This window comes from Peromyscus leucopus, chromosome 8a (assembly GCF_004664715.2).
Source record: "Peromyscus leucopus breed LL Stock chromosome 8a, UCI_PerLeu_2.1, whole genome shotgun sequence".
In the NCBI taxonomy this organism is placed as follows: domain Eukaryota; kingdom Metazoa; phylum Chordata; class Mammalia; order Rodentia; family Cricetidae; genus Peromyscus; species Peromyscus leucopus.
Window position 1 is genome coordinate 19,119,120 of NC_051085.1, and position 21,458 is coordinate 19,140,577.

Consider the following 21,458-nt stretch of genomic DNA (forward strand, 5'->3'; position numbering starts at 1 on the left):
GGTGGCACACACCTTTAATCCCAGCACTCAGGTGGCAGAGGCAGGTGGATCTCTGTGAGTTCGAGGCCAGCCTGGTCTACAGAGTGAGATCCAGGCCAGCTAGGGTGGTTACACAGAGAAACCCTGTCTCAGAAAACCAAAACCATGAACAAAAACAAACAAACAAACAAAAACCCAAAGAAACAAAACTCATCAATAACTATGATGAATAAACCAAGAAAAATGTGAATTATTCACAGGGAACCCTCTATTTACTTTTCCAGTGATCTTCTCTTTTTATTTTAATTTACTTCATCATTTGACAATTTCATATGAGTATGTGATGCAATCCAATTACCCACTCCCCAATATCCCCTCTTACCTACCAACCATCCCTTATCTCTACCAATCCCTTTCCTAGGTTCATGGCTTTTGTTTTGTGACTCATTTAGTTTAATCAGGTTCGTCTGTGTGTCTATAGGTTTGGAAACTATCCATTGAATCCTAGGGGAGTCAGAAGTGCTTATACTCAACCCATCATCTTAATACACCTCCTAAGGGTCGTCTTCTGAGCCCCTGACATCCGTTCCAGTCATCAGCCATGGCCAGTAAAGCTTTAAAATTAATACCGAAATGCTCCTCTTTCCAGACAGAGAGAGAGAGTAGATACTGTCCTTTAAGATTCCCCTCTTAGAAATCTACGTGGTCAAAAGAGCAGCAGGCGCAGCACGCAGTCACATCTATAAGCCAGACATAGTGATTTTTCTCTTCTGTAGCTAGAGAGCATTTCATATAAACTAGAGATTATGCTGCACATATAATTCATATGTTCGTAAAATTTACTGTGTTCTTAGGGTCAGTGTAACCTTATTCCACAGAAGGGCCACTTTCCTCTGATAGCTGAATGTAACCTGCACACATAATTGAAGGTCTCATTATGTTTCAGACAGCTTCTTTCTCGGCCCAGCCTTCTCCAAGAAGAGAGTGGGCAGGCAGCAAAGGGTACAAATTAAGAAGTACTCTGTAAATTCAGAATTAACAACCTGTAAATGGGATAAAGCAACTTAAAAGGGATCCCTGTGAAGGATTTAAATGAAAGAGGTTTGAACTCTCAGTAGCAGTGGGATACTTGCTGAGAGCCATTACCCTGGAGAAGTGTTACAGCCCTGGGAAGGGTCTACAGCACAAACTCTCAGGAGGTGGTGTCAGCTGGGAGCAACCCGATGTCTACAAATAAGGAGCAGTATAACGCCCTGAAGCCTGGAGCTATGGGATGGATCCAGGGGTAGGGCCACAGGTCTTTGAGGCTGGAAGCAGCCACAAAGACAAATGTCCTACAGCTGTGCTGGCTAGCTTTATATTAACTCAATACCAACGACAGCCATTTTGAAGCAGGAAAGCCCAATTGTGAAAATGCCTCTGGCAGATTGGCCTGAGGGCAAGCCTGTCAAGAATTTTCTTGATGTTTTATGTGGGAGGGCTCAAGTCACTGGGTGTCAGCACCACCCCTTGGGCTGAAGGCCCTGGTGGATTATAAGAAAGCAGGCTGAACAAGGTATGGAAAACAAGCCAGTAAGCAGCACCCTTCTGTGGCCTCTGCTTCAGTTCCTGCCCCAAGGACTTTGATGTGGGAGTGTAAGATAAACAAACCCTCTCTTCACCAAGTTGTTATTGGTCAGGGTGATTTATCACAGCTAACTAAGCTAAGCAGCCAGGCAGAGCATGGAGTCTTTCAAGGATCAAACAGATATAAGTCTCTCCGCGGGTTGGGTCCTGGAGGCTGGCTCCTGGTGCTTCTTGATGAAGGTAGAGACTTGGAGTGTTGAGAGCTTTTTGTGAGTCTTAGCCTTGTGAGTCTTGGCAACAACAATCTTCCCTCTCTCGCGAGCAATCTGACAAAGACCAAAGTTCTTAAGTCTTGGGGCCCAGCTCCCCGATGGAGCCAGGAGCTAAGCTCTGAGGTCGTCCCTTCTGCTCTTTCTCCATTGGCTCATGCAACAACTGGCTGGGAAGCCCCACAGCATCCAAATTTATAGGGCTGCCTGGGTGCAAACTTGGGCCTTGATTGGCTGGATGAAAGTATGCAAATAAGATGAAAAAAAGGGATCAATCCCGGCAGAGCTATCAAAGTGGTAGGGGGAAGGGGAAATAAGCCCAAGCCAGCCCTCCTCCAGCTAAAAATGGCCAATCAGGTCCACCAGTGTGTCTCCGCACAGGTAAGAAAGAGCTTAACAAAGTCGTGGCCTGTTCTTGGTTGCTATGGTGACCCCGGCAGCCACCTGCTGCTTTTCCCACCCACCTACCAACACTGCTTTGTTCAGCCAGGGATTTGGTGTTTCAACCTCTTTTGTTTCTTTTTGTTTCCTTTTTCTGAGGCTATGGCTGCTCTACAGCCTGCCAGAAGAGGGCTCTCTGTGGCTCCTTTGCCCCTGACGTTTGAGCCCCCGGGGTCAGAAAGCTCCCTGGGAATTGGGGGTGACAACACTTGCCCACTCCCAACGTCATTCTGTTTTAGAAAATCATAACGCACAGTCTCCTTCTACTAAACACAGAATCCATTCTCTTCCTTGGTTGTCTGGCCCTTCGGGGAGGGCTGGATGAACCAGCCCTGGAGCCGTTTCCTCCAGACTGAAACAATTCCCTCCAGGAGCGAGGAGGGAGGCGCTTAGAGATCCAGGAAGTAAACCAGACGAATCCGGCGAAAACTGAAACTACCAGGATTCTCAGGGTCCCCACCCCCACCTCCGGGTTGTAAAAGCCATCGACCACTGGGGTGAGAAGTTCGGGACTGCCATTGGCCAGGGGTCCTGCGGGGAGCAGCCGAGGCGCCGCTTTCCGGAATCCTCACCCAAGCTTGAGGTAGGCATTTAGGAGACGCAGCTGCCTAGTTAGCGGAGAATGCAGACTCCACAAATCCCGCCCGCGGCTCCTGAGTTTACTAAGTGGGACTCTGGCGGACGTGGATCCTGATCCGTTGTCAGTAGTAAATGTCAGCCATGCTTTTCTAGAAGCGCTCACAGGACAGGCAGTCCTGAGAGGTATTCCAGAGTACCCTTCCCATGTGTAGACGTGTAAATGTTCTCCTTATATCATTGAACCAATAAACAGTAAAGTAAGTAGCTTGGCTGTAGGCAGGGAAGTGGCTGGGGTCTAGAGGAACCCCTTAGCAACTCCTAAGAACGCTCAACTAGCACCAAGAACTAATACAAGTTGAATACAACTCACTGGGAGCTCAAAACCCACAAAAAACAGCTTCAGACACAGGACTGAAGGCTAGACATAGAACCCTAGCGGGTTAAGTCTTTGAATAGGAAGCAAAAGGTGATATAATGTCGTCAAGTGGAAAATGCCAGATAAAACTTAAGAGTCACATGTAGAGGTACTAACCATGCTTGTCTCTGTAAAATATTTCTTTAGTAACCATCATCACAGGATGAGAAAAGTAATTAATATAGCAGGGGTGTGTGTGTGTGTGTGTGTGTGTGTGTGTGTGTGTGTGTAGAATAATGGAAAGCCCAGATTCAAATTCCAGCTGCACAAATTAGTAATATCATCCGAAGCAAATAGATTTCTTTTTCTTGTGCCCTATTTGTATCAACTATTTTTTAAAAGAGCCTGAAAATAACTACCTTAGGGCATTGTTTCAAAATGAAGGAACTTAAATTAGAATCTGTGCATATGCCTATGACTTTGTGGCTTTGTGTAAGCATGATAGTATCAGGGAAGGAATGGTTTTATATTTTGGAGATGGTTTCAAGATACCTTAGTAGAAGATACTTACAACAAAGGCAACGATAAAAATCATACAGGTATTAAATAAAAATCAAGTTGTAGGAAGAATAATACAGCTATACTGCACTGTTACTTAACCCATCAATGAATAATATTTATAAAGCCATGGTAATGTCAGGTTTCAAGGATGATCCGATCAACAATGTAATAAGAACTACAGTGAGGGAAGGAGAGCAGAGGAAATCTAAATTCCAAGCATCTAAGTCCGTAAGAAAGACTGACTGCCTCGTATGCAAAAGGAACCTACTAAACTAACATAGGAAAACCTGAGATTTAAAATGACCACACATTACCTTACTTCTTTCTGCTGATGTACTCATTGTTCTCACGTACCCATCCACATTCCCTCCACTTTAATCCTATATCTTGTTACAGTTTTGGTTATTAAACACCACACACACACACACACACACACACACACACACACACACACACACACGCCCAATGGCTCCCATGTGCTACAGATTTGGTCTCCAGGGCAGTGTTTAGAGGTGGGCCTTTTGGAAATGAAAGGCCATGAAGGTGATGTCCTAATCAGTGGATTTCATGAATTCTTGAGTTGACAAGGAGACTGTGGAAACCAGGAGGGAGAACCTAATTGAGGGAAGCAGGTCAGTGTGGATGTGCCTGTGAAGGACCATGTCACCCAGACCTCCCCTCCCGTGCTCTTCCTAGCTGCCTTTAGGGAAGCAGCTACCTCACCCTGTCCTTCCTCTGGAGGACTGTGGACAGTCAAGGCTGCTCACCATCCACTGAAACCTAGGAAATCGGGAGCCCAAACAAGTCTGCTCATTATTTTGTCACAGAAACAGAAATGACTAACACATGCTGAAACTTCTTCACAGCATTCACATCTTTCCCCCTCTGCTCTGCCTTCATTCTCTTTTCTTTCACACGCCTTCCCTCCTCTTCCATGCTTGCTCTAGACTGCCTTCCCACACCCCTTCCCTCGCCTATCTCTCCCACCCCTTCCCTTCCCCTTTCTCTCCTCGTTCACTACTAGAAATATAAATGAATGTGAAATATTTGAGGCCTCTGAATAAAATCTGTGAAATTAGAAACTAACCCTTTCACTTATTTTATAATGTATATTTTGATAAAATGGATCCCTTGTCTTAATGTATCCCTTAGAAGCTTTTGCATAACCCAAGGCAAATCTCTGAATAACTCTGTTTTTAATTATTAGAAATACTGCATGCTTCTTTTAAAATATTACAGACCACCAGGAATGAGGAGGCAGGTACTTATCTAGGGTAACAGGAGAGGTTCTGGGTGGTTTGGCCTTGGGTATCATGTCCTCCACTTGAACACATTCTCAGTCTATCCCTTCCCCCAGTCACCAGCCCCTCCTCTCTCTGCCACTTTCTCCTGCTGTTAATTCAGTACATTCAGGAAAGAAGTATGCTTCATTTTTACCAATAATTTAAGTCTGTTTGGACACTGTCATAAATTCTATAAAGTATGCCTTTACAAACCCCAATCATATATTATAGAATGTAAGCATCACATAAATATACATTTGTATATTGCCTGTGCTTGGGTGTGCATGTATATCTTACTTAACCACATTTCATTTCTTTGATATGAAAGTTTTCATCCCACAGCATTGGAGAAAACTTCCCTGCCTGACAGTCAAAACCAAAAGTGGGACGTGATTTATACGAACAGTAGCCACACACACCAATTATACACATAAGTCTGAAGATCTATAAAAGAAAGAAGGGGCAGAGTCAGTTTGCCTCTGGGATTCTGCATGAGCATGAGCATTGAAGAATGAGGGGAAGCTTTGGACCGACATTTCACCTAGCTCTACTCACCAAATGCAGATCTGAATTGCAGAAAGGTTCTGGGACCTCCTGCAGCTGCAGTTTATTTTGTATGTATGTATATGTGTGTATACATATGTATCTATATGTATAGATTAGGAGCACACTGAGATTGATGAATTTACATATTTTGCAAATCTGAATTTCAGTAGAAGCTGTGTGTGTACTCAAAGCAATGCCTACCTAAGCCTGGGTACACAGACACAGGGTTATAAAGAACTGATCATTGGCAGGTGAAGTGCACACATCTGTAATGCCCACCACTTGGCAGTGAAGGCAGAAGATGGATATCCTGGGCTACATAGCACGACTGCTGTATCAGAAAAGAAACAAATTTAAAAACAACAAAAATTAAAAAAAAAAAAAAAACACCTAGAAATGATCATTGAAACCACTCTAGAGAATTAACAGAGGACTGAAGACCTAGCTTTAAAAAAAAAAAGGTAGATGGAGGAGAAAAAATTCAGCAAAGAGGAAAAAAAATCCCAAATCAAAAGAATGCAAACACACACACACACACACACACACACACACACACACACACACACACACACAGACTCTCCACAGTGCTTGTTGAAGACATAAATATTTCCTGAGTCGGTGGAAGAAATAAATTTCATGAGGATGGCAGAGTGCAGACAGTCACAAATGGTAACACAGACAGAGCTAAGAGCATAGACAGAAATGTATAGTTTGAAAATGTGCCAATCCTTTGGCCTCGACAACACCAGTTCTGAGATTTTTGTTGTAAAGCAATTACAGTTGTCCACGACTTTATCTATGGTTTTAATTTAAAATTTCATAAATCCTGAAGCATCTACCTATGCAATAAAACATTTATTCACTGTTTAATCAATTAGCAACAGATGATCATTTAAATCAATATGAAGAACAAAAAGTACTGAGTGTCAACAGATGATGATCATTTAAGTTAATATAAAGAACAGAAAGTACTGAGTGTGTGTATATGGACGTGTGCGAATGTGTGCGCGTACATAGATTGTAAAACTGACAAATTTGTAGTCAAGATTATATTCTAATTTCTGATACTAAAAATACTTTTCATCAGTTAATTTTAACTATTTCCCATTACTAATGTAATCAGATTTAACTTTAGCCCACCACCCAGCTGGGTTACTGGGAATACATAATTAGGTGATTTGCTCTGATGGAATATTAACACTCAATTAAGTTTATTATCTGTTAAAACAACCACTTTCTAGCCTAAATTTATTTCTACAATTAGTATTTTACTTTTTCTCCTCTGGTCATATAAAGGTTGGTCCTTAAGAAAAACGAACTGAATTCCCATTCTACCCAGAAAGTGCCACGCTTCCTGCTTGACCCCCGCCCGGGCGCAAGTGCTGCGCAGCGCTAAGAACGTCATGCTGTTGCTGAGGAAGACAAAACTGGCTCAAAGTTCCAGACTCTGATCGTTTTAATGGCCGAGACAGGAGGTGGCAGCCTAAAACCCCCGGCCTCCGTGGTATAGATGAAGTCTCAGGTTACAGCGTGAACCAGCCAGAAAAGCAGCAGCCCGCCCGAGGAGCCCAGGCACAAGGGGGAACGCGCTGCCGGTGGTCGGGGACGACTGTCGGGAACCGTGAAAAAAAAAAAGATGAGCACACTCGGCTGTGCCCCCAGGGACGACGGTGAGGAGAAGGACGAGGACGTGAGTGAACACGGCGAGATCGATCCGAAGCCTAAAGGCAAGAAAGAGCTGGAGCTGCACGCGAAACGGGAACCGGACGAAAGGGCCGTCCGCATCCCCATCCCGGAAGTGCTCCAGCAGCGGCTGGCGGACGACTGTTACTACATCAACCGCAGGCGGCGGCTGGTGAGGCTGCCGTGCCAGACCAACGTGGGGGCCATCCTGGAGTGCTACGTGCGCCACTTCTCGGCCAGCGCGCTGGCCTCGGGGGACCGGCGGCCGCAGCCCCAGCGCGCAGCGCCCGAGAGGAACGTGGGCCTCTGCAGGGAGATGGCGGACGGGCTGCGCATCACCTTCGACCACGCGCTCCCCTTGGTGCTGCTCTACCCCCAGGAGCAGGCACAGTATGAGATGGTGACTTCCTCCACCTTTTTCTTTCCCACGGAGGAGAAAGCCACCACCGATCCAGCCAGGAGCCAGGAGGGGCCCTGGCCTGGCCCGTCCACACCGCAGCCCTCCTCGGAGAGCCAGCCCGTGGCGGGGCCGGCCGCCCCCAAGAGGCGCAAAGCGGAGGCGGAGGCGCCGCGGGCTCCCAGGAGGTCCATGCGACACACCACCCACTGGCAGTCCGAGGACCGGGCCTCCCCTCAGGCCAAGCGCAGTGTGCCCAAGCTGTTCCCGCACTTGCAAAAGACACCTGTGCACGGCGCATCACCTTCCCCCCTTGCTCTGGCTCTAGGGACGGAAGGGAGTGCAATGTTTGCTGGCTTGGAAGGGACAAGTGAGGAAATAAATGAGGTCCTCTCCTGGAAGCTTGTGCCTGACAATTACCCACCAGGACACCAGCCACCTCCTCCCTCATACATTTATGGCGCCCAGCATTTACTGCGATTGTTTGTGAAACTTCCAGAGATTCTTGGGAAGATGTCCTTCACTGAGAAGAATCTGAAAGCGTTACTGAAGCACTTGGATCTCTTTCTGAGGTTTTTAGCAGAGTACCAGGCTGAGTTCTTCCTGGAGTCGGCGTATGTCTCCGCCTGTGAGGCGCACTACAGCAGCAAGAACCCCAGGACAATCTGTTAAAGTTTTGAGGGCTCTGTAAACACAGCCTCTCCACCTGGCTCGGTGTTTTCTGTTCTAGGTGGGCCCACCCTGGGGAGGAGGGGCTCGGAGAGGGGGCAGGCTTGGGTATTTGAGGTGTTCGAATACTGTAGTTTTTTTTGTTGTTGTTAAGAATGACTTCCTGAGCTATGTGTGGTTGTCATGCCCGTAGGGAGGTAAAGTGGCTTTGTTAATTAAAAACAAACAAACAAACATACATGCTATTGCACAGGCTGTGTGTGACAGCAAGAAGCAGCCACTGCTGTGTTCGGAGGGAACATTCATGAAAATAAACATGGGTTAGGCTGTCTGTCAGACATCACAGTAGGTTGTTGGCAAGAACCACACTGTGTAGATATTTCTTAGCATTCAAATGTTTTTGAAGACTTTTCTAATGTGATGAGACTAGAGAACTGTTCAGCACATGTGAGCTCAGCACATGGACATAGGGTCATCTCAATATTTTAGGGGAAAATCTTCTGACAGTAAAAGAGAATTTGCAACTATAGAGTTTGTAACTGTTCCCTTTCTGTGAAACGTTATTCTTGGTGATCTAAATAAAGCATTATTTGTCTTGTTTGAAAAAAAATGCTAATTCTTCACAAAACCTCATTATTCTCATACAAAATTTACTATTGGTGGATCGATGTAAAATAAAAAGAGAAAAACAATCATTCATGAGCTGTTGCACAAAGTAGATTCCTTAGTTTTGAAGAAAACTGACAATAATTGATATTAGATATTACAATCTCAATGAGAACAAAGGAAACAATAAGCTTTGTAGAACTAATCAACATTTTAAATTATATTGTTTATATATTTAAGAATTATGATATAAGATGTAAATTTTCAAAAGCATTTTACTGATTAAAACAATTTGTAATCTGATATAATGAAAAGAGTTAATACTGAATGATGCTGTATTTTTTTTTCTAGACAGGGTTTTCTTTGTAATAGCTCTGGCTGTCCTGGAACTCTCTCTGCAGACCAGACTGGCCTTGAACTCCAGAGATCCACCTGCCTCTGCCTCCCGAGTGCTGGCAGATGCTGTAATTTTTTTTACTATGAAATAAGCAGTTTTTATGTTGAAATAAAACATCCTAAGAAGAATATATTTCTCTAAATACTCCTGATGACTAGGAAAGCTAAACTGCTATACCTTGGGAAAGATTAAAGTTTTCAGGTAACTCTTAATTTACCAATAGATTTTGCAAATAAATATTTCTTAAAAATGCTTGGCAACGGGGTAGACAAGAAAAGTTCAGAATTAGTCAGTGCGTGGGATCAACCGTAAAGGCAAGGGTCACAGGAAAGGGGCTCAGAGTCTGTGGTGCGTAACTGAGCACCCTGTTCCCTTCAGGATGGCCATTCCTTTCGCGTCTGGAAAAGCGAAGTCAGTGCTGACGGCATCAGAAACAGGCGTAGAGCCTGTAAAGAGCACTGTGCTTCAGGGAGATAAGGAGTCGGCCTTCCGCAGATACTAAAGCTCAAAAAAGTAAGAAATGAAGGATGGACGCAGGAAAGGAGGGCGCAGGCGCAGATTATGGGAAGCTCTCCTCTGGTTTTCAGTGTGGGAAAATGGAAGGGAGGCTTAATATCATTGTTTCTTTTCTGCACTAATTACCTCATATTATCAATATATGAACCTTGGAGAGAATAATTATCACATCGTATTTCCTCATCATTGATCACCCTCACGTGGCACAGAACACAAGTCTAAGGTGCTCAGTACCCAGGAGCAGAATACACAAAGGGGAGGAGGGTCATTTTTTTTTTAAATTATCTTATGTATATGGGTGTTTTGCCTGTATGTATGTCTCCATACCATGTGCATGCCTAGTGCCCATGAGGGCCAGAAGACGGCAGTGGATTCCCAGGACCTGGAGGTACAGATGGCTGTGATCTGTAATCTTCCATGTTGGTGCTGGATATTGAACCCAGGTCCAATGGAAGAGCAGCAAGTGCTCTTAATCGATTAGCTATCTCTCCAGCCCCCAAAATGTAAAATTTGAAATTGCAGATATTCACTCAGGAAACTGAGGCAGGTGGATTTCCAGTGAGTTTTGAGGCCAGCCTGGTCTACATAGAGACACCGTCTCAAAAAAAAAAAAAAAAAAAAAGAGGAAGAAAAAAGGTTATGTGTTATGTTATATATAAAAGGTACTATACTGAGACACTCCACTTACTCTCTTTCTTGGGTAAAGAGGAGAAGATGATGCTGATTTGTGAAGGCAGGTTCAGAATTAGGCAAAGCAGCTAACTTCTAACACACAGGTGAGAGGAGAGAGGCTCATGGTAGGTGCTGTGATTTATGTAGTCGGGGTGCACTGCCCAAGGATTCATTTTGTAGACACTTGGTAAGTGGAAGAGCTTTGAACAGGTAGGGCCTAAAGTAAGGTCAGGAAGTCAGTGGGATGTCACCTTCAAATCTGAGTTCCCCACAGGCCCATTTCAGTTCCCAATAAGGCCCTGGTTAGTTTTATTACAAGACCCTAACTAATAAAAAAGAGCAAGACTGGTTCAGAACCCCCAACCCCACCAGCTTCCTACCCTGCCACAGGAGCTTTGCCTTCTAGGCATGGTGGGTTCCCTTTCTGTTTCTTCTTCGTATTCTCGCACAGCTAGGGGCTGTGGCTTGGACACCAACACCATACTGTTCAGACCTTCCAGCCATGATAATTACCCTGCCTCGGGGATTTTGCTATAACAACACAAAACAGACTAAGACAGATAGAGACAAGAGGAATGGGAGGCCAAAGGAAACATTAATGTCTTCATCATTCACAGTAGAGTCAATCAATTCTGTCTGGAAATGAAAGATGAGGCTCAAATCTCTTGAAGGGTTTTACATAATTTTACTGCTTAACCTTACAGGGATCCTGAGGAAAGTACTTAGTGAAGTGAAAAAAAAAAAAAAAAAAGGAAAAGTTACTTGAAATTCATCGATTCCTTCCATCTCGCTAGGGTGTCTTTTCCTTCCTGTAGAACTCAATTATAATTTAAAGTGGCACTCATGATTCCATCTTCATAACTGAATTTATTTCTGTGTATGCATCCTACCGCCTGCACAGACATACAGCGATGTCTAGACTAATTTTCTTCAATGTTAATGACACTGTGAATTAAGACGAATTTCACTTAATTCATTATATTTAATTTCCCATCTTGCTTAATTTAGTCATAATAAGATAAATTACTGTTTGAAAAACAATGAAAAAAAAAATGACTTTCAGACTTAAGCAACTAAAGAGATGGATGGATGAGCCACTTAAGGAGACAGGAACCAGATTTACTTTGTTTGCTTTTATAGGGGGGAATAGGAGACCCCAGAGATCAATTTGTGACATACTAAGTTTTGATGCCTGAGAAATGTGTGAGTTGAGATGTCAAAAGACCAAATGTTCTAAGAACTAAAAACAGTGGGGGGGGGGGGGGGGCTGGCCCAGGACCATATCCACAGTATTAGATCCAGAGTCTCAGTGAAAGATGCAGAAATTTCAGCTAAACAAGTATGTAGTATTGCAGAAGCAAAAGTCGTTTTTTGGTTTTGTTTTGTTTTTGAGTCTAAGATAGCTCACTCTAGCCTCACACCACTGTGTAGGCAAGAATAACCTCAAACAACTCTTCATTCTCCTGCTACCACTTCTCAAGGGTTGGGTTTGCAGGCAGGAGCCGCCATGCCCAGCCACAAAGACAATTTGTTGTACAGGAAGAAAGAATAGCCCACTATTTCAAATGTTACTGAAAGTTACAACAGGATGAGAATTGGGCAAAAAGGGATGCGTTAGAATCATGGATGTGGGTGTGATCTTGGTCTTGCAATAGACGGGATACACAGCTCTTGAGAGGTTCCAAACTCAAAGTCAGCTTGAAGTTGGCCAAAAAGAAGACAGGGGAGCAAGGTGGGAGGTGGAGAAAGAGCATGGCAGCAGGGCCGTGGGAGGGCAAGGGCAGCCTCTTTCACTGTCCAGTGTTGTCTCAGCGTGAGGTGGGATGTATGGCTGGGAGGGGCACAGGGGCTAATCAAAGAAGCAATCTTCTTGGGGGAAGAGAGAAGTACAGTGGAAGATCTCTTAGGCTGTCTTGACAAATTAGACTCCAGAGTTCTAAGTGGCATGTGATGCTGTTGAAAGGTGAAAAGCCATAATCCTCATTTCACTCAGCCTCGTATTAGTCTCACTGAAGTGTTTAGACACAAGCTATTTCAGATTTACCAAAATGCTATTTCCAGAGGTTTGAAGCAGGGAAATAAAGGGACATATAAGCAATGGAAGTCTGACACACTTATGAGACTGTATGCTGAAAATAATGGCACAATGAAGGCATAATCACAAGCACAGCACTGTGACTTTAAGAAGGAAAGATCCAGGTAAAATTCCAAAACCACCCAATGCAATGCTAGGATTTATTGCCATGAGACCTCAATGAACAATAAATAGTGGACTGAAACGGCTTCAGATATTTCCCTCAAAACTGCAACTGAATGAGACAATGAGAAGACTTCAAATTACAGTAAGTTTATTACTATGATGGTTAACATTCATTTTCAGCTTGACAGGCTCTAGAATCACTTAAGAGCTGAGCCTCAGGGCATGTCTGGGAGAGGTTTTCCTGATTGGGCACACCGAAGTTAAGGAGTCTCATTCTCAATGTGGGCAGCACCTTCCCATAGACTGGAGGTCTTGAACTCAAACCCAGCAGAAAGCTGCCTGAGCACTAGTCTTCATCTATCTCTGCTCTCTAACTGAAAATACAATATGAACGGTTGCCTCAAAACCCCGCCATGATGCCTTTCCCAATGGGATGGAATGTGCCCTGAATCTGTGAGCCAATAATAAATCCTTCCTTAAGTTGTTTATGTCAGGTGTTTTGTTACGCCCAAAGAGAAAAATAATGAATACAATTATTAGAAAACAAAACAAGACAAAAAGCCTCTTCAAAAAGAGCTGGAGAGACGGCACAGTGGTTAAAAGCACTTATTACCCTTGCAGAGGACCCAACCCAGGGTGCTCACAATCATCTGAAGTTCCAGGTACCAGGAACTTGACACTCTCATTTAGCCTCCAAAAGCAACTGCACACACATAATATACATAAACTCATGCAGGTGTGTGCACACAGGCACGCACATATAGCTGGGAGTTTTCCTGTGTCCCACCTGGCCCGTGGTCAGAATAAATCTCTCTCCTCCGGCAGTCCTGCAGCTGCTTGGACCCATGTAAACACACAGAGGCTTATATTAAATAAAACTGCTTGGCTATTAGCTCAGGCTAACTATTGACTAGCTCTTACACTTAAATTAACCCATAATTCTCATTTATGTTTAGCCATGTGGCTTGGTACCTTTTCTCAAAAAAGCAAAACACTAATTTTAAAAAAAATGTAAAAAAGCCCAAAGTTAACACGCAAACTTTTCTGCAGGAATATTTTTCTCTGTGGTGTGCAGAAGACTGCTGGTCTGGCAATATTTGTTTCATAATGAAACAAAGAATAGACCTAGTTAAATACTGAAACATACAAAGTACTATTTGTTAGTACTTACTACCAAGTTTTTATATGTGCCAGGCACTGTTTTAAGTCCTTTGAATTGTTTATACATAATTCCCACATCCCTGTAAGGATAATAATGTGAGTGTCCTGCATTTTAAAGCTGTGTAAATGCAGCTCCACCTCCCACAAGCATACAGTCCAAAGGGCCCAGGATGCACATTGTGAGAATGTACCACTCTATCTATCAGCAGTACATCCAGACAGATAATTTTCTTTCTACAGGGCAGATAATACAATTTGTACACTGTAGGGACACAGAAAACACTTATTACAAGCTTTCATTTTTATATTATTTTATATAACTTAACAAGATTCTAGTAGTTTTTCCTTAAGAACAGGTGGATAAAATATCACCAAAGAAATGTAAGGTGTCAGGAGAGGGGGTAAGGAAAGGGTGGGGGCATGTTTAGCAGCTGAAGTCACTTGCCTCGATGCCTGATTGTCTGAGTTCCATCCCCCAGAATCCATATGGTAAAAAGAGAGAACAAACTAACATTGTCCTGACCTCTACATACATGTCATAGTATGTATGTGCACACACTAAATAAATAAATGTAAATTCTAAAAGGAATATAGAAGAGGGGAAAATATTTACTTAGTATATAATAAGAAGAAACCAAAATCTATTTTCAATTCCTCAAAAGTCAAAAGAAGAGTATTCTATTGAATTCTTTAAATCTACAATCCCCTTTTGCTTCTTGCTATGTGTTATTTCTGATGTTAAAAATTGAAAGTTAAAGTTTAATGTGAAAACATGTTTTTGAGCTAAAGGATATCCAAAAAACTATAATAACTGTAGCTTTTTTATATCTTCTTTTGTCCAAGAAATCAAAAGATGAATCTCAACTATAAAGGAAAAACAAAAAGTAAGAAGTTAAAGTATAGAGCTATGAAATACACTACCAGCAAAGATGCCCACTTTTAGGAGAGACCATGCTGTAGTTCTCTGGCAGCACATTATCACTGGCCTCCCTCATGCCTGAGAAAGTTGCTTTGCTAACACAAAGGGAAAAAACCATGAACCTCTGAGAACAGCAATCCTCCTTAATTCAGCTGCTTTTCAAAGCAGTCATTTGCAGGTGGGAAAGCAAGCTACACATCTATATCTGAACAAAACAGTGAGAATTCCCAAGTCTCTCTATCCCTGCCAAAGCTGCAATCTTCCCCATTTCAACATACTAACTGAAACGTCAAGGAATATGAACTCAACCTGTCTTAACCCCCAAGAAAAGCAGATCTGACAAGTAATGATCAATACCAAGGAGCAAAATCTGGGCCTGGAGATCAACCATCCATGTCTAGGCCAGCTTCAAGGCTTTATTATGGCAAGAGCCTAATCACAAACCAGCCCGGAGAATCTTCATGAGACTCCTCAGAAAACTCAATGGAAACAGTCCCCAGTGTGCTCTACACACTGAGCACAGGTGACAGACAGCTGCTAACCATGCAGAGCCTAAATTCAGACAAAGGCTACAGTATCCAACCTAGATGTTACAATTGGCTTCTACTATAATGCTATGCAATGACAGACCATCTTTAAATATTATTTGTGTTAACCCATGCAAGCACTTTCTAGACGTATGTAGAACTGGGCTGTGGAGACAGCTCAGTGGATAATGTGCTTGCTGCACAAACATGACAACTTGAGCCTGCTCCCAAGTACTCACGTACAAGTCAGACACTTCTATAACCACACTGCAGGGAGGCAGAGACTAGCAGATTCCTCTGAGCTCACTGGTCTATCTCAATCTGTGAGCTCCGTGTTCACTGACAGGCCCTGTCTCAAAAAGATGAGAAAGCAACCAAGCAAGATATCTGAAATCAAACTTTGGCCTCCATGTGCACATATGCCTCCCACACATGTATATATACTATATATTCACACAAAACGTATAGAGAACAAATACTTAATTTTTGCCGTTTGTAAAATATGCTTAAAATTTAGTAGCTTACCTTAGACCAAAGATGTGTGATTGTTCATAATTTAGTAAAGAACGAATCTTAGCTTCAGAGTTCAAAATGATAAGCCTATCGATTATATCCTAAAAATAAAAAAAATAAAAACACTGAGACTCTTCTTAACAGAAGCTACTCAAATAAATTAAAGCAATAAGTATTCATTTAGATTTGTGATTCTAAAATGTGGATCATCCACACTGGAACTACTGGTAACCATGAGATGTTGGGTTCAAAGATGTCCAGACCCATCCTAGAGTTTGTGAACTCCCTGGTCTAGGTGAGGCCTGAGCGTTAGGATTTGGAGAAGTTTTTAAACTGAGTTCAATGTTCACCCCAAGTGGAGGACCATAACACACACCCAACTGTTGAAGCGGCAAGCAGGTTGTATGTACAATAAAATAAAGATAAAAGTGCCCCAAATAGAAACAACTCTGAAAAGCAAATGTAAAATCGACAAATGTAAAGCAAGAACAGTTGATAGGAATATATTCACACTACTTCAGGCTGTGTGAATAGCCTCTCTAGCTTGTGTAGTTAAGTGGTTTAAAATCCTGGAAAAATATCATCATCACCTAGGAAACAAAGACGACTGACAAACAGATGATTGACAGATAGAAGAGCAGACAGACAGACAGATTGTCTACTTAAGAATAATTAAGACAGTATGGCTACAGGTGAGATTCCAGCATTAATATTCTGCAAGTTCCTTTAGATTTCCTAGTATGTAGCCATCCCTCAAAACTGGAAGCAACCAGCTGTCTCAGGCACAGACAGCCACACGGTCTTCTCTGTGTCAATACAGCCATCTCTACAAGTTTTTCTTGAAAGCCTCGCTTTCTGCCTAATGTCATGACCCATACTGTATAATCCCAGGACTCCAGAGGTTAAGGTAGAAGGGCTGCCTTGAGTTTGAGACCAGTCTATAGTGTGAGACTATGTCTCAGTCAAAAACAAAAACAAAGAACAAAGAAATGAAGTAATTAAAAAAAAACAACACAAAGCCCTGTCTTTTGTGTATATCTTGAGTACAAATCTAAAAATTTTCTTCCTATATAAATTCATCAATGAATTAAATACAACATCTAACTGTGGCCAGTAGAGCAAAAGGGTTTAGGAAGGGAACACAGTGGAATAACATTTACTGATGTTTATGAATGATGACAAGGGAACAGTTCCAGCTCATGAATAAGAGGTCAGGGAATAAATTATAAGAGGAAGAAGTAATAAATAATTCAATGTACATTTGAGAAATACTACTACAAACACAATAAAAACAGATGGGGGAAGCTTATTCTAGCAAGATCTAAGGCTCAACACTTAAGAATGTATATCTTGGGTAGGGATATAGCACAGTTGGTAGAGTGTCTGCCTAGCATGCACCCGGCCCTGGGTTTGATTCTGAACACAACAGAAACAAGGTATGGTGGCTCATGCCTATAATCCCTGCACCCAGGAGGTGGAGCCAAGAGGATCCGAAGTTCAAGGACATCCTTGGGTATACAGCAAGTTGACGGCCAATCTTGACTACATGAGAACCTATATCATATATATGTCTGTATGTATACTATCTCATATATACTATAATTATATCATATATATCTTATCTCATATATACTCACATTCACAAGACTATTGTTATCTTGTAGGAATGCCAATAACTAATACATAAGTCTACATCAGAAAATATTAATGAATAGAGAATAAAAAGAGTTATTTTTTTAAAGCTCTGTCACTGTAGTCTGCAGTCTTGTTCTTAGCTGGACACTGGGTTCTAATCATCATGTGACAAAATGAACATACACATAACATTCATCCACCCAGCTGCAAAGTCATATTCTCCACAGATGCCTCACCCCTGTCTTCGTCACTTAGCACAAATTTGCACAGCTATCTGAACACAGAGCATACTGACAGTTGGTGACACCTGGGAGATCTGAAGTTCTGGTTCCGAATCTAAGCAGTAGATTAGGACGAATAAAATGATGGGAAGATATGGTATTGCCAACAAGCTGATGGGAGGAGAAACTGAAACATTCTACCAACAATAATCTCCTTTCAAAGAACACATGTTACAGTAAATAATCTCTTCTCCAAAGAGGATTACATTGATGTAGCACCACCCTGAGAAGAAAGCAGAGCTCCTGGGAAGCCTGCCTCATGGGGAGCTTTGGTTTCTAAGCACCACAGCCTGTCAGGGAAAGAATCAGCTTCTTAAATCAGACTGAGTCAGCAACAAGCTAGCAAAAGGCCTGGAACTAGCAAACAGTCTGCAGAAATCCCATTTCACAGGATATTGTCCATGTTGAGAATATGTTCAGTAAGCTAGCAGTCAGCCTAAAACCAGGGCGAGATAAACAAAGAAGAATTCAGTATAAGTAGTATTATAGACTATTATTTTAACCAGGCAAAAATGTGTTACATTTATACAGGATAAGGAATGGGTCAATAAGGCCCTAAAACTGTACCTTCCAAAACTGGGTTTCCTTGGTTAGCCTGTGGTGAAAATGAATCCAGTCAAGGTCCTTCCTTGGGACTTCTCATTGTGGGGAACTAGAGGAAAAGGCCACTCTCCTATACAGTGAGAAGGTTAAATACCAACCTCCTAAAAGTTTGTCTGTGTCCTAATCCCCAGAACTTGAATGTCTGGAAAAGGGGTCTTTGAAGAGGGAATTAAGTTAAAAATCTTGATCATCTTATGTCATCCAGAAGGACCTTTATAATCCAAGACAAATATCCTGAGAAAAGAACTACAGAGGAAGATTTCAGCTAGCGAGAGATGGTGGCCATGTAAAGATGGCTAGGCATGTGAAGAACTGAAGTCAGGCAGCAACAAGACATGAAATGTCTAAGATACATTTATGTGATGATAGATAGATGATAGATAGATAGATAGATAGATAGATAGATAGATAGATAGATAGATGATAGATAGATAGATAGATAGATAGATAGATAGATAGATGATAGATAGATAGATATGGATAGACAGATGACAGATATAGATGGCTAGATAGATGGAGGATAGGTAAATAGATAATAGGTAGACAGACGGATAATTTCAATAGAATTATGTATGCTACACAGGGTGATAACGTTTCCCCCAAAGCCACAGGCTGTGACAAAAACCCTAGAGCCAAGCACTGTAAACCTTCCTTTGGGTTGTTGGTCAGGTGGTCTAAGAGATCCCCAGAACAATACAGGCTTTTGTAGCTGTCCTTAGCTGCCTCCCAGAATTTTAAGGTTAAGACCTTGAAGACATGATATACTTTGGACACAGGACTGGGAGGCACTGAGCTGCAACTGATCTGGATGTCTCCACCTTGAGGGCATAGTATCAGAAAGTGCTATGCAAGCTGCCAAGGGAGAAGAGAACCCCCAGTTCTCATTAGCTGCGAAGTCTATGAGCCACAACAATGGCTGGCCTGGCAAAATGTCCTTAATGTGCAACAGTGGCACTTTGTATCTTGTGAGTAACCAACAACTGTGTAATTGGATTTAAGGTCTGCTTAACAGGGGCGGTTTATGCCTAATACTGCAAATCTAGCCCCGTGCTTGGGAAAACCATATACTGTATAGGAGAACCTATAACTGTCATTTTCTGAAGCTGCTACAATTTCTAACTGTGTTCTAAATACATGTCCTTCTACTCAGAGAGGTGCAGCTCCCACTCCTTACCAAAGGAGCTTCTTTTTGAGCCGATGGTGACTACTGCAGAGTTCCATAAAGGATCCCAATGCAGAGAACGAGTAAACACAGGGTACACAACTCAGGCTGACACACGTTCAATGCAACCCCTATACCTACAGCTCAGGGAAGCGGGCAGAAGAGGGGACAAAAATATTGAATAGCCAGAGAGCCAGGATGTCAGTAACAAGACAGTATCTTCTGGACTTGATAGAGAAGTGACATCTATGAAACTTCAACAGTTATCATTGTCTAAACGAAACCTGATTAATGACAGCACCAGTCAACATGACAAAGTGGATGAGAGAAATTTTACAAGGTCCCACTTCTAAGAGAAGGCCAACAAGCAATCAATGGCTGCTGAGAGAAAGAAAATCAGTTTTCCCTAGGGTGAAACTGCCTAAGACATTACTGAGCTGGATAGTTTTAGGTCAACTTGACATCAGCTAAAGTCATCTGAGAGGAGGGAACCTCAATTAAGGAAATGCTTCCATAAGATGGGACTGTAGGCAAGTCTGTAGGACATTTTCTTCACTAGAGATTGGTGAGGGCGGGCCCAGCCCATTGTGGGTGGTGTCAGCCCTGGGCTTGTGGTCCTATAGCTTATGCTATAAGAAAGGAGGCGGAGTAAACCATAACGAGAGAGCTCGTAAGCAGCACCCCTTCATGGCCTCTGCATCAGCTCCTGTAGTACTAAATGGACTCGTTAAGAGGGGTGTGTGTGTGTGTGTGTGTGTGTGTGTGTGTGTGTGTGTAACAGTAATAAGAAAGTGTGAATTTGAGAGGGAGTGGGGGGACATAGGTAGAGTTGGAGGAAGGAGGAAGGTAAAAATGATGTGCAAATAGTAATCATGGCACGTCTTTACTTCTAGCACTTGGGAGACAGAGGCAGGCAGATCTCTGAGTTCGAGGCCAGCCTGGTCTACAGAGTGAGTTCCAGGACAGCCAGGACTGTTACACAGAGAAACCCTATCTTGAAAAAACAAAACCAAACAAAAAAAGTAATCATGTAGGAAATCCTCAAAATATATAAATAAATGAATGAATGAATGAATAAAGTGAAAAAAATCAGTGACAGAGTCCTGCCTAGATCCCTGAGAAGGGAGTTTGGCTTTGATGATACTTTTGATAACTTCTAACCATGAACTTCAAGTTTTTTCTCACCTTCTTTTTGAGTCTGCAAAAGACATTTAGCACACATGTGCTCTACTAAGAAGTTTCAAGTCCCTAATACAGTGCTATTAATTATAAGCCTCATGTTATTCAATAATACCTGTGTAACCAAAACCCTGTACATGTGACTAGGACTTGTTTCTTTGCCCTCTTGCCCTGCCTCAGCCCTGGCAACCAATACCTTACTCTCTGATTCTAATGACTGGGACTATTCTAGAGTCGTCACATTAGTGGGATCACATAGTGTTTGTGCTTCAGTATCTGCATTACACTTAGCACAGCGCCCTCTTTTGGTAGACAGGAAAATCAGTATCTAACCCATTCAAAGTCACAAACTAGTCAAGCAGCAGAATGAGAAAATTATTAAGTACATAAGCAATGAGATAAAACTGAGCACAAGAAGATGGGAGTGGAATAATTTAAGAAAATAATACGAGACCCCAGATTCTTAAAAGTCTAATGAGAGACATATCTAACTTTACATTTTACTTCACAGTAGTTACCAAAACTTTCCCATGATAGAAAAAAATTTTAAGAACTCAAATGTTTGGAACTAACAAAGGTGAAAAGTATCCCGAAAGCACAAAACCATTATTTTAAAACCAATAATATGTAAGATAAAATGACAAGGAAAAAGTAGTTTTTAGAAATAGAATTTTAGTATTAATTCTTTACTAACCCTTGTATATGTGTTCATGTACACTTTTATATACATTCATGTTTAATTCTAAGATAATGAACACT

The 21,458-nt window shown here is 42.3% G+C and overlaps 2 protein-coding genes across 2 annotated transcripts in view; one reads left to right on the forward strand and one right to left on the reverse strand.

The window, feature by feature from the left end:
- Positions 1-21,458, reverse strand: part of Tbc1d32 (TBC1 domain family member 32) — a 211,962-nt gene that overhangs the window by 96,088 nt on the left and 94,416 nt on the right. The window contains exon 22 of the mRNA XM_028868362.2: positions 15,852-15,940. Within this exon, the coding sequence (XP_028724195.1) occupies positions 15,852-15,940 (89 nt within the window). The remainder of the gene's footprint in view (positions 1-15,851; positions 15,941-21,458) is intronic.
- LOC114692554 (male-specific lethal 3 homolog) lies at positions 1,583-9,161 on the forward strand. Its single transcript, XM_037200463.1, has 2 exons — positions 1,583-2,838; positions 6,876-9,161. Exon 2 carries the CDS (start codon positions 7,216-7,218, stop codon positions 8,329-8,331), a length of 1,116 nt encoding a protein of 371 aa, XP_037056358.1. The 5' UTR covers positions 1,583-2,838; positions 6,876-7,215; the 3' UTR covers positions 8,332-9,161.